General features: G+C 42.8%; 1 protein-coding gene across 1 annotated transcript in view; it reads left to right on the plus strand.

Moving 5' to 3' along the window:
• The window catches only part of DNAH14 (dynein axonemal heavy chain 14), an 894,889-nt gene that overhangs the window by 304,124 nt on the left and 575,888 nt on the right, over nucleotides 1–14,877 (plus strand). Inside the window, exon 33 of the mRNA XM_085610384.1 lies at nucleotides 11,536–11,722. Coding sequence (XP_085466510.1) covers nucleotides 11,536–11,722 — 187 coding nt within the window. The remainder of the gene's footprint in view (nucleotides 1–11,535; nucleotides 11,723–14,877) is intronic.

Here is a 14,877-nt window from a genome sequence, read left to right on the forward strand (position 1 = left end):
TATTTCCATATATCTACTCCCTCCTCCTGCTTCTGGACGTCTCCTTGTTTAGAAGCATTGAATACTCACTTCCTTCTCTTGCACCTTCAAAACTACTTTTCCTACTTTTTTCCAAAATGGTAGGCTGAATTTAAAAAGACTTGATCACAACTTTAACACAAACAACCTCAGCAGTGTGCATTTAACAGTAGGCATCCCAGCAAAACACCTATTACCAACACCTCACCACCACCACCACCCATCCAGACCACCTCTCGTCCTTATTTAGCTTTAACAACCTCAGCCGCCTTCCACACAAGTGACCGTGACATCGCCATAACAATGCTATCTTCCATTGGGATGATGGCCATTGCACTTACCTGTGTAAGGGCAAACTATGAATGATGTTCTGTTATATTAGCCTTGGCTCCTCCGCTAGGGTGGAGGAGCATCGCCTCGCTGCTTTTTTTGCAGTGAAACAAAAATAAAATAAAATGATAACTTGTGTTATTATCATTTTATTTTCTCCTACTTACGCAGCTTTGCTTGATGGGGCGGGTGCAGGGGAGGAGTGGTAGGCAGCAGCCTCCTAAGTGCGCAATGACTGCTTCTCTCAGGCCGCCCAAAACAGTCTTGCGCGCTTTGCATGTTCTCCATGCAGGCTGCATCGCAGCTTACGTGGTCAACATGCCCAGGCCTCGAGTCAACGTCCGAGCGCCGAAACAGAGCGCTCAGACCAATCACAACGCTGCTAAGTCAATAAATCAATAAAGCTTTATTCGATTTCTTGATAAAAGAAAACCATAAAAGCACATGAATACACACATCATTAATAATGACACATACGTTTTAAAACAGATAAAATGAACAGTTTAAAAAGCAGTACTTGATTGACATCTGTGCGGATCGCACACAAGGGGAATTTACATCAAGATAGTTTTCCTGCATTTAAAAATATTCTTTAAAAACATGTCAATAGAGAAGGTAAAATGTTCATTCTCAAAAAGTTGTAAAACCAAGAGCGCAGGTCCGCATTGTCTTAAGCCATCTGCTAAGTCAGCATTTTGATTGGCTGACTGGGAGCCTGGGTGTGCTTCCTGTGGCCAAGCGAGGAAGGACTACGGAGGAGAAACACGGCAAGGAAGCGGCAAGAACGTAAGTTTATATTTTCTTTGGTTATACCCACTTCCCCTGCGTCCTCCCCCCTTCCCGCCCCTACCTCTGATCCGTGCAGGCCGCTGCTGCATTTTTCAACCATTTAATGGAAGGGAATGAATATTTAGAGATTGCAGAGATCATAAAATGTGCAGGAACTGCAAAATAGTTTTTGCTCACTTCGGAATTATTAACATATGCTCCAAGAAAAAACAAAACACAGTTTACAGGTACTAGTCCTTTTGTGCAATATGTTTTAACAGGTCAAGAATAGAGACTTTTATAATTCAGTAAACACAAATAATGTGAGCAGAGGCCAACCAAATGAATGTCAGACTCAAACACGGTATGAATCTCAAACCATCGTTAAAAAAGTATAAAAGTAATCAAAATTAATTTGAGTAAACATTTTTTTAATTGCCCCTGCAAAGGCCAGATTGTTTTAGTCACTAGTTGGTGCCACTTTTGTCCCAGATGTCACATTGTCATTGGACAAATAAGGCAGGAGTGGAATCACTGCATAACTAAATAGTCCAACTCTGCACAAGTCTTCAATTTCCTTCACCTTGCCCATGTAGCGGGCCTCTGGAATTCGCCCAGGGACCATGTTAATGGTTATAAGAGTCAATGTCAATTGTTTGTTTCATTATGTTCTTGCATGTTCTGGACCTAAACTCTGTTTGTGGTGGTTGGGTTAGTGTCATGATGGCCGGAAATGTGATGCTTGCCTTGGAATGACCTACAGGGCTCAGTGCTGCACAGAAAGGTAGAAAATGGTCCTTAGACCTAGTTTGTTCTCGGAGAGCCACGGTGCCCATGAGAGTGAGCAACAGTCATGTTCTCTCCGCCTGAGGGACCAGGATTCCCAACCCAGGTCTTCAGTGGAACTGGCACCTAAGGAGTATGAGAATCTGACTAGATTTTGTAGTAAATCTCCAGTTGTAGAAATTGGGTTATTTATTTTGGAAGCGTGCCCTTTCGAACTTAATAAGGCACAATCTGATCAGTGAGAAACTCCCGAAACTCTACTTAAACTTTGGTAGCTATGGAAATGGCCACAGGCATTTCCCTAGAGAAATCTGTGTTAAGTTCTGGAAGTACCAAACAATCAATGTTGAGAACACAATGCAATAAAGTTCCTAAACTAAATTGCAACAATCAAACAGTGGTAGTAGGTAAAATGACACTAACATTGGTAAGAACAGATTAGAGTTATCAGATATATGGATTTTTAAAGCTTTAGAGCCAAAAAGCACCTGTAACATATTGGGTTACTAGTCATGCAAGATGCGAGGCCTGCTCAAGTAACGGGTCCACAATTGTCTCTTTACTGGGAACCAAGCAACCCCATTGAAGCAGTTGATTGTCTCAGGGCAATGAAGCAGAGCAATCCAAGGCCTACTCATGGGAGGTGATGTGGGCCAGTAATCACCATTTTCTGGCACACAATAGTAACACTCAATAAATACTTCACATTAATTTACAAATGTATGCATCGGGCAGATGGAATTTTTTTTGCTGACATACTGAAATCACATTTGACCCCTAATGGATCATGAAACCCAAACATCACAGCGCTTCTCCATGTATACCAGATAGAACATTACAACATAGGGAGGTATCACTTTAAATAAAGTTATAAGAACCATAAACAGTGGTTAAATGCATTTATTATTCTCATTAAAGCATCGAAAATATATTGTTATAGCATTAAAAATCATGCCTGAGTCTTTCTTTTACACATAACATACAGCCATATAACTGATGAGTAGAAGTCTATGCATTCCTAGGCTATACAACAAAAAATTCCAGGCTTAGAAATGCTTTACAAATGAGGCAAAAGTCTGCTCAGGTCAGGTTTCCTATGACTTAGGGACATGGAGTGGATTTGCAAAATTTGAAGCAAGGGTCCTACGGCACCTCCTGCAGCCACCACATCAGTTTTGAGACACGTTTTTAGTGTCTCTGCCATTCTTGGTCCATCTCAAAGCACAATTCCATATGCAAAATATCCCACCCGGGGCATTATGGACCACTCCCGGGCTGTGAGCCATGAATACTTAATGAACGGTTTTGCAGGCTCTGTGATTTTGTGCCATGCGGTGTCCATTTGTTTTTTAGGTCTCGCCTACGCAGCGCGCATGCGCTGCGTAGGAAAAATACCTTTTGAAATCACTTCAGTTTTGCAGGCAAAAATGTGCACGCGTTGCATTGCTTTGAATGGCATCATGTGCACGTTTGGCGATTCCCTTGCGGGAGCGAGCTTTAAAACCATCTGATTTTAATTAACATATGGTTCCTGCTCGCTCCCGCAAGGGAAACAGGCACAGGCCCCCTCCTCTCTCCCTTCCCCCTGCTGCCTCCTCCTCAACTTGTTTTTTTTTATAGTAGCGCGAACCTGACACCGGTGCTTTAAAGCGCTTTATAATAGACTCAGACGCTACACTTAAGGCACAATGATAATAAGTGATTTGTGCAGAGTCACAGGATCCGTCGTGTCGATGGCGGTATTCAAACCTGTTTCCTAGTTCCAAAGTCTATAATTTAGCAATTTTGGACGCCGGTGGGCCGCAGTTAACACAGGAACGACAGCGCCCGCCTCCATCTTTACAGGTACCAAGTGTATTTAGCCTTAAGGTTTCAATTACAAATGCAAAATAGCTAATTTTCACACAGCATTTTTCTTTTAAAAAATATGACACACTACAAAGAATCCCAATTTAAAGAAACCCCTTGTTTACTATTCTTGCATACTTCAGTTTTTTGTATTTTCATATAGAGCGAACTCGACCCGAAGGTATTGGAGTGCTTTAGATGAGCACAGGTTACATTACATTAGGTTACATTTCACAAAGACACATTCATTTTTGTAGCCACGGGGGGGTTACGAAATTTGCCCAGAATCACAGAACGTTGAGCCGATGCCGAAATGAATGAATGAATTCTTTTATGTGTGTGGTAACTTAAAACCTAAAACTCCGAGGCCGAGACTAGAGCCTGGTTCCCCAGCTCCAAAGTCAGCAGATTTTGGTCTGCCACTGTTTTATTATTCAAAAAACTATATCACCTCAATAGACGGTTCACTGAGTATGCAGCTAAATTTGAGTAATACAAACTAGTGTTTCTGTGAGTGCTTATGCATGATCTGCTCACTCTGGGTGGTTAGTGATTCCTGCTCTGCGCATGCATAGGGGGTTGACAGGAGACTAATCCATCTGCTCCACTTCCGCCTGTGCACAGAGAGTGGACCGTGTGATGTCCGGGGTCCGGTGTCCGTATCCTCCATCCTCTCTTCCTTGACAGGACACCACAGTCCACCAGTGGGAGCACAGTGTTCAGGAAAGAAAGGATGGCTCGGCACTCAACGGAGAAGGTGAGTTGTGACGCTGCATGCCTTAGAATTCTGGCTAGTGGCCCCTTGTAGCCAGTCCTGATTTTCCGGTCAGTATGGGGTTGCATTCTGGGATTTGTAGTTCATGTTTCTCTGGTAGAAGTTTGGATTTAGAAGTCCCGGTGTGCAAAATCAGGTCGGTAAATAGGTCATCCATAGCAGGTGGTGTATCAGACTGCACTGTCCATGTGCCAGATATGAATACATGCATTAATGAAGGTCCCATAGACTGTTATCGTGGCTCAGTGTGTGAATGATTCTGCCGTTGGGACCATCTCCAGAGCCCCCTCAAGTGGCTCCAGGTCTTCTGGTATTTTCTGTCAGTGGTGGCATTTTATCCAGCATCATTAGGCATGCTGGCGTCTTCAGGCCCTGTCTACAGTGTCAAAAGCGGGACTACAAGTTCCACAATTCAGAATTTGTGGAGGGAAAAAGCTAGGCGTAAGTGAAGAGGCCACACATGCGTTGCCACTGGACACCTTGTCTTTGGCGAAGATGGTATTCCTGCAGGGTCGGCTCAGACATGTATCATTCTAAGGCTGCTAAAATGACTAGCGTTGGAGCCAGCAATTGTCATGTGACGGACAAAGGACCAGGAAGATTTTGAGTGTGCCTTGTGATGTTTTTTTTACTATGTGAGAAGAAGTGTTATGCTTCTATAGCGCTCAACTCACCCGGGGGCATCTCGGCGCTTAGCTAGAGATATTCCTGAGACTGAGACGGACAAGGCATTTTAAAATAAAACGGCTTTTAGCTGTTTCCTAAATGTGCTATAAATTATAATTTTGCAGAGGGACTCTGGTAGCTCATTCCAACATCTTGGTGCTAAGTATGAAAAGGATTTTCCTCCAGAACGACATAGCCTTATAGGTGGCACTTGTAGGAGACCCCTCACGCCGGACCTAAGGTTTCTGTTAGGTACGTGCTTAGTAAGTCTCTTTTGGAGATATTTGGGGCCTCTACCATTAAGTGTTGTGTACGTGAGACAACAGATCTTAAAAAAAGATCTCTTTCTCACTGATAACCAGTGGAGTTCTCGCAATAGGGGCGCCGATGCGGAGCCCGCTGGGCGATTCATTACCATCCTAGCTGCAGTATTTTGGATCACTTGGAGGTTGCTCAGCAAGGTCTCTCCTACCCTGGCCAGCAAGGCATTACCATAGTCCAGGCGACTGATGACCATAGCCTGGACCAGGGTTTTGCGATGGGTTGTAGGTATAAAGGGGAGGATTTTACGCAGCAGACGCAAGCTATAGTAGCATGAGCTGGTTGTTGCGGCTATATGGTCTCTCATAGATAGAGACTGATCTAATTTTAGCCCTAGATTTTTAACACATTGGGTCGGGACAGGGGCGGCTCCCAATTGGAGCGGCCACCAGTCATCTGACCAGCTGACTGTTGCTTTACCTATTAGCATTAACTGGGTTTTGCCGGATTTAGCTGGAGGCAGTTCCGCGTCATCCAGTTTCAGATTTCAACAATCCTCTGGCAAACCGAGATTTCTCTGCTATTAAGTCAGTGCCGACCGAGAAGATAAGCTGAGTGTCATCAGCATAAGAGATGATCTCAAAGCCCAGTTGTTCCGCTATCCCAGCCAATAGGGCCATATAAATATTGAATAGAGTCGGGCTTAGGCAAGAGCCCTGAGGTACGCCTTTGTCTAGGCTGATTGAGTCTGACAAGTGTGGACCGAGCATGATTGTCTGTGTTCTCCCAGCCATGAAGTTACGTAGCCATTTTAAGGCACTTCCCTGGATACCACAGGATTCCAGTCTCCCCGCTAGCACTTCGTGAGCGATGGTATCAAATGCTGTGGAGAGGTCTAGTAGTATCAGTATTGCCGGGCCCCCTTCATCTATTTGTAGCCTAAGGGAATCCGTGACTGCTAAAATGGCAGTCTCGGTGCTCTAGCCCTGTCGGAATCCCGATTGTGATGGATCCAAAATTTCATTTAGATCTAGATATTGGCTTAGTTGTTTATTGACCATGCCTTCCAACGCTTTTCCCAATAAAGGTAAAAGAGAGATCGGATGGTAATTTCCAAGTTCTCGTGCGTCTGCCGTTGGTTTCTTCAGGATAGGACGCACATATGCTTCCTTCCATGTTCTTGGAATATTCCCAGATTGAATAGATAAGTTATATAGTTGTAGAATAACTGGCGCACAACTGGTGGCTAAAAGAGCCATCGTCTTAGGTGGACAGAGATCAGTTGGTGAGCCAGATTTAGCTGAGGCAAGTGCTTTGGAAACTTCCTCAAGAGTAATTGTGGCAAAACAATCCAGAGTACTTCCTGTCCTTTTTTCCAGATCCCTTTATCTGGAGGAATCAGGAACTAGCGCAGTTTTAGATGGGAAGTTCACGTAAATTCTAGTGATCTTATCTTGAAAATGACTGGCTAGCTGATTGCAGAAATCCTGTGTTTCCACGGGGGATTGCCTGCAAACCTGAGGAGATACAAATTATTTTACTATGCTAAAAAGTGCTTTAGGAGCATTAGCAGCACCTTCAATTTGATTAAAAATAAATTGGCGTCTTGCCAGTTTTAAATTGAGATGGTAGGAGGTCAGGGATTGTTTGTACTGCATTCTATCTTGCATTGTTTTACTGACTCGCCAAACTCTCTCCAATCTTTTGCATTTGGACTTTTCCGTCCTAAGCTCGCTAGTGTACCAGGGGGATGACGGGAAGTTTAGCTACTGAGCCATGTTCTTTTTAGGGATGACTACATCCAAGGCATTTCCCATCTCCATTTTCCCTTTCTCTTGGTAAAAAGCCTCCTCAAAGAGTTCAGCTGTAAGATTGCACCAGGGCCTAAGCATTGTTTGTTTCTTAACCAGGCTAGGGGAAGTAAACTTAGGGCAGAACAGCCCAATGGCAAAAGTGACCATTGCAGCTCTGGGGGGCTACAGGCTAGATTATCAATGTTAGAAAAGATACGATCTAACATGTGCCCGGCCCTATGAGTAGAACCAGTCACTCTTTGGGTCAGGCCAAGCATATCGAGAGTGGACATGAGTTTGTTCACCTCCAAGCTCATAAGGTCTTCCCCATGAAAGAAGTGACCCCGGGATGTACATTATAAGGATATATCAAGACGTCAAAGAATACTTTCCTTTTTAGGTCATAGAACTTCAGGTAACTTGTAATACTCAGTAAGGTGAGGTGGCAGTATTTAATTTATTATACCACAGGGTCACACCTTCACTCAGACCCCTTTGCTTTATGTAATCCTTGGTCTCTATAACTTATCTTGTCAAGAGCAGGTCTGGTTGCAGATAACCTGTAATGCACGTGTTGGATGTACTGTGAATATAAGCACACCTAGAGCTTTAAGTGGGATGAAAAAACTGGGGGGTCTCGCAAAGGGGCGTGGCCAATGTAATTAAGGGTGTGGCTTAAAACACGCAAGTTAAAATTCTGTGCTTAGCATAGTGTATCGCCCGACTTGCATTTTGCTGTTTCTGTCATTGTATCCAGATATGATACAAACAACACTACACCTTCAACAAGCCAGGACTATTGGCTTTGTCATTGGTTGTTAGTTGCATATAATAAATAAGCAACGACTATGGCGTGTATATAATATTGAGAAATCTTCCACTTACAGTCCTGGTGACACCACGACAATGTTGCTGCTCCTGAGTTTCAAAAAGAGAAGGGAAATCCAAAGAGAAAATGACTCTTTAAAGGATTTCCCTTCCCTCCAACACTCACCTGGCATGACTTCATGCCGTAACTTCTCCACTAGTGAGAAGTGATCAGTGTGAGCACGCGCACATCGATGTGCCTGCTGTCACTGCAGTTGGAAACAAGCATTGGCATAGCCAATAGGTCTCGCTTTTGGGACCTTATAAGTATTTAGTTATGCAGCACAATATCCTTGGTGCAACAACATCAACTGTTGCATGGCTAAACACTTATAAGGTCCCAAAGGCGAGACCTATTGGCTATGCCAATGCTTGTCTTGTTAGAGGTTCCCTGGTCCACCTCGAACACCCTGAGCCGTTTGAACATTGGGCCCTGGCTACCCCAGCCAGCTCCCCGTGTGCAGCTTCTGTGTTGCACTGGAGCCGGCAGTCATTTCTACTCTCTCTCCCACCTCTGATGTTCGCCTGATGTTCGCCTGCAGACGGGGAGAGAGCAGCCAGAGAGTGAGTAGGCTTCCCAGGTCCTGCTATCTTCACAGCTTAGGTGGTGTCATGGGGGGCCTCCTGGCCCCTTACTATGTAAGTTTCCTCTGCTGTCCGAGGGGCAAGGGGTCACCTCGGGACTCCATAAATTTGTTGGGCCTCAGGGCCATATGAATATTTAGGGAGGGGGGTCCGTGCACGACCCTCTCTCCAAAAATAACTTAATTACAGTTACACTTAGCCCGGGCACCTGCCCACCCTGGGGGTAAATTTTAAAGATGCTGAAGAGCCCCCACACTCTGTCGCTCGCTTTAGACTTGTTAAAGTGGGCAAATCTTTGGATGTGCATAGCTCAGGCCCGTTGGGGTGATTTTCATGCTTCTGGGTTCATTTTGATCATGATGACGAGTCCTAGCCACTTGAAGCAGTTTAAGCAGGTCTCCTGGCCTCAAAAAGGGTGCCCTCTGCCCTGAGCTGGTTACACTGGCTCCTTGCACCAGCTGTCACCTGTGCCTGGTTCCTGATTCTCCCACCTCCTATTGGGGCACTAAAGTTCGGGTCCTCCCTCAACTGGTCCTCAGGTAGTCTAAGGGGCCACCATCACTAGCCCTGAGTGGAGAGCCTTCATGAGCCTAGGCAGCTAGCCACTCACAGAAAGGTCTCCGAAACTTTAGGCAGAAAAATGGCAACTTTCTAAAAGCGGCACTTCTAAAATATGAATTTAAAATACCACCTTACCATTAAAGAAGATTTTAAATTACAATTCAAGTAAGTGGAAGAAGTATTTCACTTACTCCTACCAATCTGAATTTAGCATTTAATAAATGTAACAAAGTAACCCAATGATTCCCAGTGGTAGCACTCAGCCTTGTTACAGTGAAAATCGTTTTTGGGATTATTTCACTGTAAGGACATTAGTTTTTCGATGTCCCACTTTCAAATATCATACACCCTGCCTTTATGGTCAATAAGGCCTACATAGGAGTGACTTATTCATATCTAAAAAGAAGGTTTAGGCCTGTCAAAAGGGGTTACTTTGACAGGTCAAATTTGCAGTTTGAAACTTCATCAGGCAGGTTACCTGTGTACAGCTACCAGGCTGTGCACGACTGTAGTCTCTCACATGCAGCCTGCACCCATGCGCACATTCATGTCCACACGTCTTCACCTGTAACAAATCCAGTGCCCCTTACCCTAGCTGCAATATCTTTTACTTAAAAAATTGCCTAGTAGTCGAATCTCTTGTGTTTCATGTGGCAAAATCCAGGTAAAGGCTTAATGCATCCCCGGGGTGGCCACCAGTTATTGAGTACAAAAGAATGGATGCAGTGATGCGCTTTTCTTTCAGGGTCATGGACTTCGAGATCTGTGATTTCAACATGTAGTTTGGTAAGACCTCTAGCGTCTCCCATAGCACCTTCAAACTCATGGGAGGAGCTGCTCATACTAAAAGGTATGTATTACACAACACAACTTATTTGTGACATCTGATGGAGGAAGTAGTTCCTTTGCTTTATGGAAGAAGCAGTGCTTCAAGCTGTGGTTGTGTTGCATGAGATTTACTGGAGGCAGAAGGATCTGAACTAGACGCTGCATGCCTGTTTCGGAAGGCAGCAGGGCATCACCTGTGAACATGTGCAGCGGTGAGATTTCTTCCAGTCTGCACCATTCCAGTAGGATTGGCATTTCCATACACGGGGGGGGGGGCTCTGCCACGTCCTGCACAGATCAGTCAAGAAGGACAGTGGGTAAGGTGTAAAAGCATGGAGGAGAAAGAGGATGTCAGTCATTGGCTGTTACTCACTCATTTGAAAGATGACATTCCTCAAAATATGTGGTCATGTCTAGCTTGAGTCTACTCCTGTTCAAGATGGCTTTCTTCCCAGCATTTATTTTCTGAAGCACCCAAATCAACATTGTGCTACCATTTTCCTATGATGTGATCGCCTTCCCTGACCATATATAAAGAGGCTTGGCACTGAGATGGATGTGTTACAAAGCATTGTTTTCCTCGCCCACTTATTAGTGTTTTTGTTTCTGATTTTTGCTTTGCTTTCTTTGCTAGATTTTGGCTTTGCTGGATTTCTGCTTGAAATTCTTGTTCTGAAAGATCAGTGCTCAGCCCTTTCTCAACCCTGTTCATTGGCGGTTTTGGTGTCTTGCTTATCAATCTTAATCATCTTCAATCATGAATCATCCAGATTGCCAAGGAGGATTTTCTGCCTTCTGTGGCTTTTTCCTGCTAACTGAGACCCTCTTAAGGACACACTTAAAGCCTTTCAAGTGAATACTAAGTGAAATGTGGCGCTGTGGTGTCTAGGAGGATTCTCCCTTTCCTCTGGCAATCAAGAAGGAAACTTGATAGATCTTCACAGCGTTCAGTCAATGATAGGTCGATGGTAGGGGTTGGAATGCAGTGTTACACTGTGGTACCAGTGGAGTGGCTTCTGTATCCCTTTTATATTCTCTGCCTTTGGAAAGACAATCCATGGTTAAGGAATAATACCAATATATTACCCATGTAAGTTTCATCCTTCTGATGCATTTGCAATCCGTATTGACTGTATCCATATCGAATGGCACGTAGAAACCTGTATCTTGTTCAATATGTGGTAAAACAAAGCTTCAGCCGTTCCGCAATTACCTTTTTAAAATAGACCTACCTATAAGTTTGTGAGAAACTACCACTTTTACTGGTATTTGTAACTTCTACTGTGTTTGTTTTCAGAGAATTTTAATGTGCTGTACATTTTACCAATCTCTTTTGTCTATACTTCTAGAATCAGCCTCACCCTATGGTGTGCCACAATGTGCTTTGTAATTATTATATGATGTAACACATTTGAAGCATTCGTTGGTACTTAATGTCTTCTTTTTCAGCTATAAGGGTCGAGTAGACCTCCCGGATAACCTGAAATCACTGTTTCGCCCCGTTGCGATGATGGTACCCGACTACCAGCTGATTGCGGAAATAATGCTTTTCTCAGAAGGCTTCAAATCAGCAAAGTCTCTCTCTGGAAAGCTGGTCAACCTGTACCAGTTGGCGAGCAAGCAGCTTTCACAGCAGGTATGCTACAGAACATCCATCTTCTATGATCAGTTCAATATTTTTGTGTTGAATACACTGGCACATTGTGACCGATTGTGTTATCTGCAACTCATTTGAAATCCATCTTCTTGAAGCCATCTGCAGGCATGTCTCAAAGTGTTTTGATACCATGGATGAGGCATTTTTGTGCTCCTGAAACTACCATGTTTGACAACAGTGTAGCTACACCCTTGTTTAAGTTTCAGGAGTGACACACCCTTCCCTGTAAGCAACACTACAGATGACCGTCCATGTGGTCGGTGCCTAGAAATGGCTCTGTCCATTTGAAGAAGGAAGTAAATGTTCTCTACCCCTTTACATATAGCTCTGTGCTGCATATGTTGGGCATAAAGTGATATAATATTAATTAGGTTAGCACAAGTCAATGACTTTGAAGGTGCAGAACTTCCACAAAGTCTTACCAATGTCGCAGAGAAAGAGGCCTCACAGGGATAAAGAAGGTGATGAAGTAAATAAGATGGATGGAAGAGGTCCTGCCTCTGCAGAGCTTAGTGTTAGTATGGTTGCTTTGAGGCTTTGTGAAATAATGAGAGAAGAAGGATAAGTACAAATCCAGCTGTGGGTGTCTGAAGTACAATCCAAAAGATGGAGACCATTGTTTTGAAGTCGTCAAATTTTACTGTTTCACAATATCCACCATAACTTATTGTTTTTCATTAGAAACCAAAAAGCTTGGTTTATGTAGGAGTATAGGCTTTACAATTGCCCAACTGTGTCTCTATTTAGCAGTGATAGTTTTTTTTAAAGATACTTTTTTTATTTGCATTTTTCAAAGAAAACATTTTAAGAAACAATAAAAAAAAAACAAAGCCATCTCCCACCACGTCACAGACAATGTAGACAGGCAGAAACATAATTAGCAGTGGTAGTTACAGTATTGTTTTACAGTTCACCAATATCGTTAACTCTAGATGCTGATGGTCTTCACTTGGCCTATGTTCACGAATGTAGATAGATGCTCTTACCTCAATTGTGCTTACTGGGAATAAATAGAAATCTGTGGCATGTGTTGAGCATTATAGGAAATGCAGTTAGTAAAATTAGTACGCTTCACTTCCTTGTGCATTACATTCCTTTGGCAACGCTTTACCAATGTTTCCAAAAAAGAGGAGGACTACGGTGAAAGACATAGATGACAAACAAGATAAAAGGCCAGTGTCCATTCTCTGCACAGCTTAAGGTTTGTGTGGTTCATTTACTGAAGGCTTCACAGTGGAAGCACAGTGAAAAACACTGTGTCTGTGATGACATGGAGCACGTGGCTACCTTAGCTCTGCTGTAAAGCTTTGTGGGACAGGAGTCCAACAAACGGTAGTAAGGACTGGAGAAATGTGTTTGTAGCTGGATTCCCTAGATGTGGCTTTGGCAACCACACAGATTAACCAGCCTGGGTGGAAAACATGCAATATCTTTCAACACATGATGAATTTGGTGCAGAAAACAAACCCAAATTCTAGATATAATAGCTTATTTTCAAAAGAAAGACTTGGAATAGGATGCATTTACTGCAACCAGTAAATATTGAACTCTGTGGATTTGTCTTTTAACTGAGAATGTCATCCCACCCTTTCCTTGACCCTGAAGGCTGGGAATGAAAAGGCTAATTTCTTTTTAGGACCATCAACAGTAGTATCTTCAGTCTACCACTGAGACCCTTATATTGAGCCTCAAATTACTTCTAGATACGCCTGTGAACCAGTCCCCTAACCCACAGGAGGTCTTTCTAGATGGCCATTTTCTATGTTCACCTCCCAAATGCAAACAAACAACAGTAATGCTTCCTCGAGGGCTCATACATTGAGGCCTCTTTCCCACTGACTATTTGTAAATTCTGGGTCTAGTGTAGATGTGAGGTTTGGTAGTGCAATCACTCAGACTACCAACAAATACATACCCATAATTAGAAACATTTCGATACCACAAACCCTTTACAAATTCATGTAGATCCTCACACATACGCCCTGCCAATAAGTCACTGACATTCTTAATATTGTCATGTACATGAATGATAAATCTTCATGTTTAATAAAAATCATTGATTTCATTTACACTGATGCAATCATTAGTATCACATTCCTAGGACCTGATGTAATCAAAAACATGCGTAAGATAATTCACTAATAGTATGATTAAATCTTAATTCATGTGCTATTTCACTAATGTTAGCCACCCCCTCAAGATACCTACCCAAAGTAAAACAACTGAGATAAGATTAAGAAAGTAACATCCTCCATAGTAACACTTAACAATTTCAGATGCTGAGAACTAATATCATAATGCATTATTAAACTTATTTGTCAATCTAATTTTGTCTAATCAACTATATGAAAGTAGATACTATCCTTACGTAGAAAAAGTAACATTGACAATATTTACTTTGTGAAAACTTGCCTTGAGATGGACGTCAAAGCCCATTAATCATGCAGACACATATATAAAGATTCTCACCATTCTCATACAAAGCCTTCTAAATATAAACTCTAAGGTACGTAACACTGTGAACTCCACTCACCTATAAAACGTATGTCTATCTGAACGTTCATCTCTCTATTAATTTACATAGAATTTAAATCCCATGGTGAGGAATCTAAAAATACAAAGTGCTAAGAAATAGTACCTTCATCTATCTACTTCAATAAAGTTGGGATACTGTCTTCATTGTTTGCAAACAATGTAGATAGTTTAATACATGTTCAATCAAAACGCTATCTTCAAGGGCCCCGTTACGATCTCAGCATGTTAAACCTTCTCCCTTTTCCGAGCTACCATTAAAAAAAAACTGCAATCCTAGGACGTTGCTTGAAACTGTTAAGAAAAATGCCAAATTCTTATTATATATATGACCACTTCTCAGTCGCCGTGGCATGCGTTAAGTACGGTTGAGATTGGAAGAATATTCTTTATCCCAGATCCCATTCCAATAGCTCAAATTATATACCGGTCAAAAGCACAATTCCTATAGACCTCTCCTATTTCATAAACCAAAAATCAAATATGTGTTCCCCCATACACAAACTTGATATCGCTCCACTCACATCTTCATCACTTGCAGTGTGGGAAGTTTGAATTTGTAGACTTGCTTTACATCGAGAGCCTGATTAGCGACGGGGAAC

The sequence above is a fragment of the Triturus cristatus genome, chromosome 6, assembly GCF_964204655.1.
Source record: "Triturus cristatus chromosome 6, aTriCri1.1, whole genome shotgun sequence".
Taxonomy (NCBI): Eukaryota; Metazoa; Chordata; class Amphibia; order Caudata; family Salamandridae; genus Triturus; species Triturus cristatus.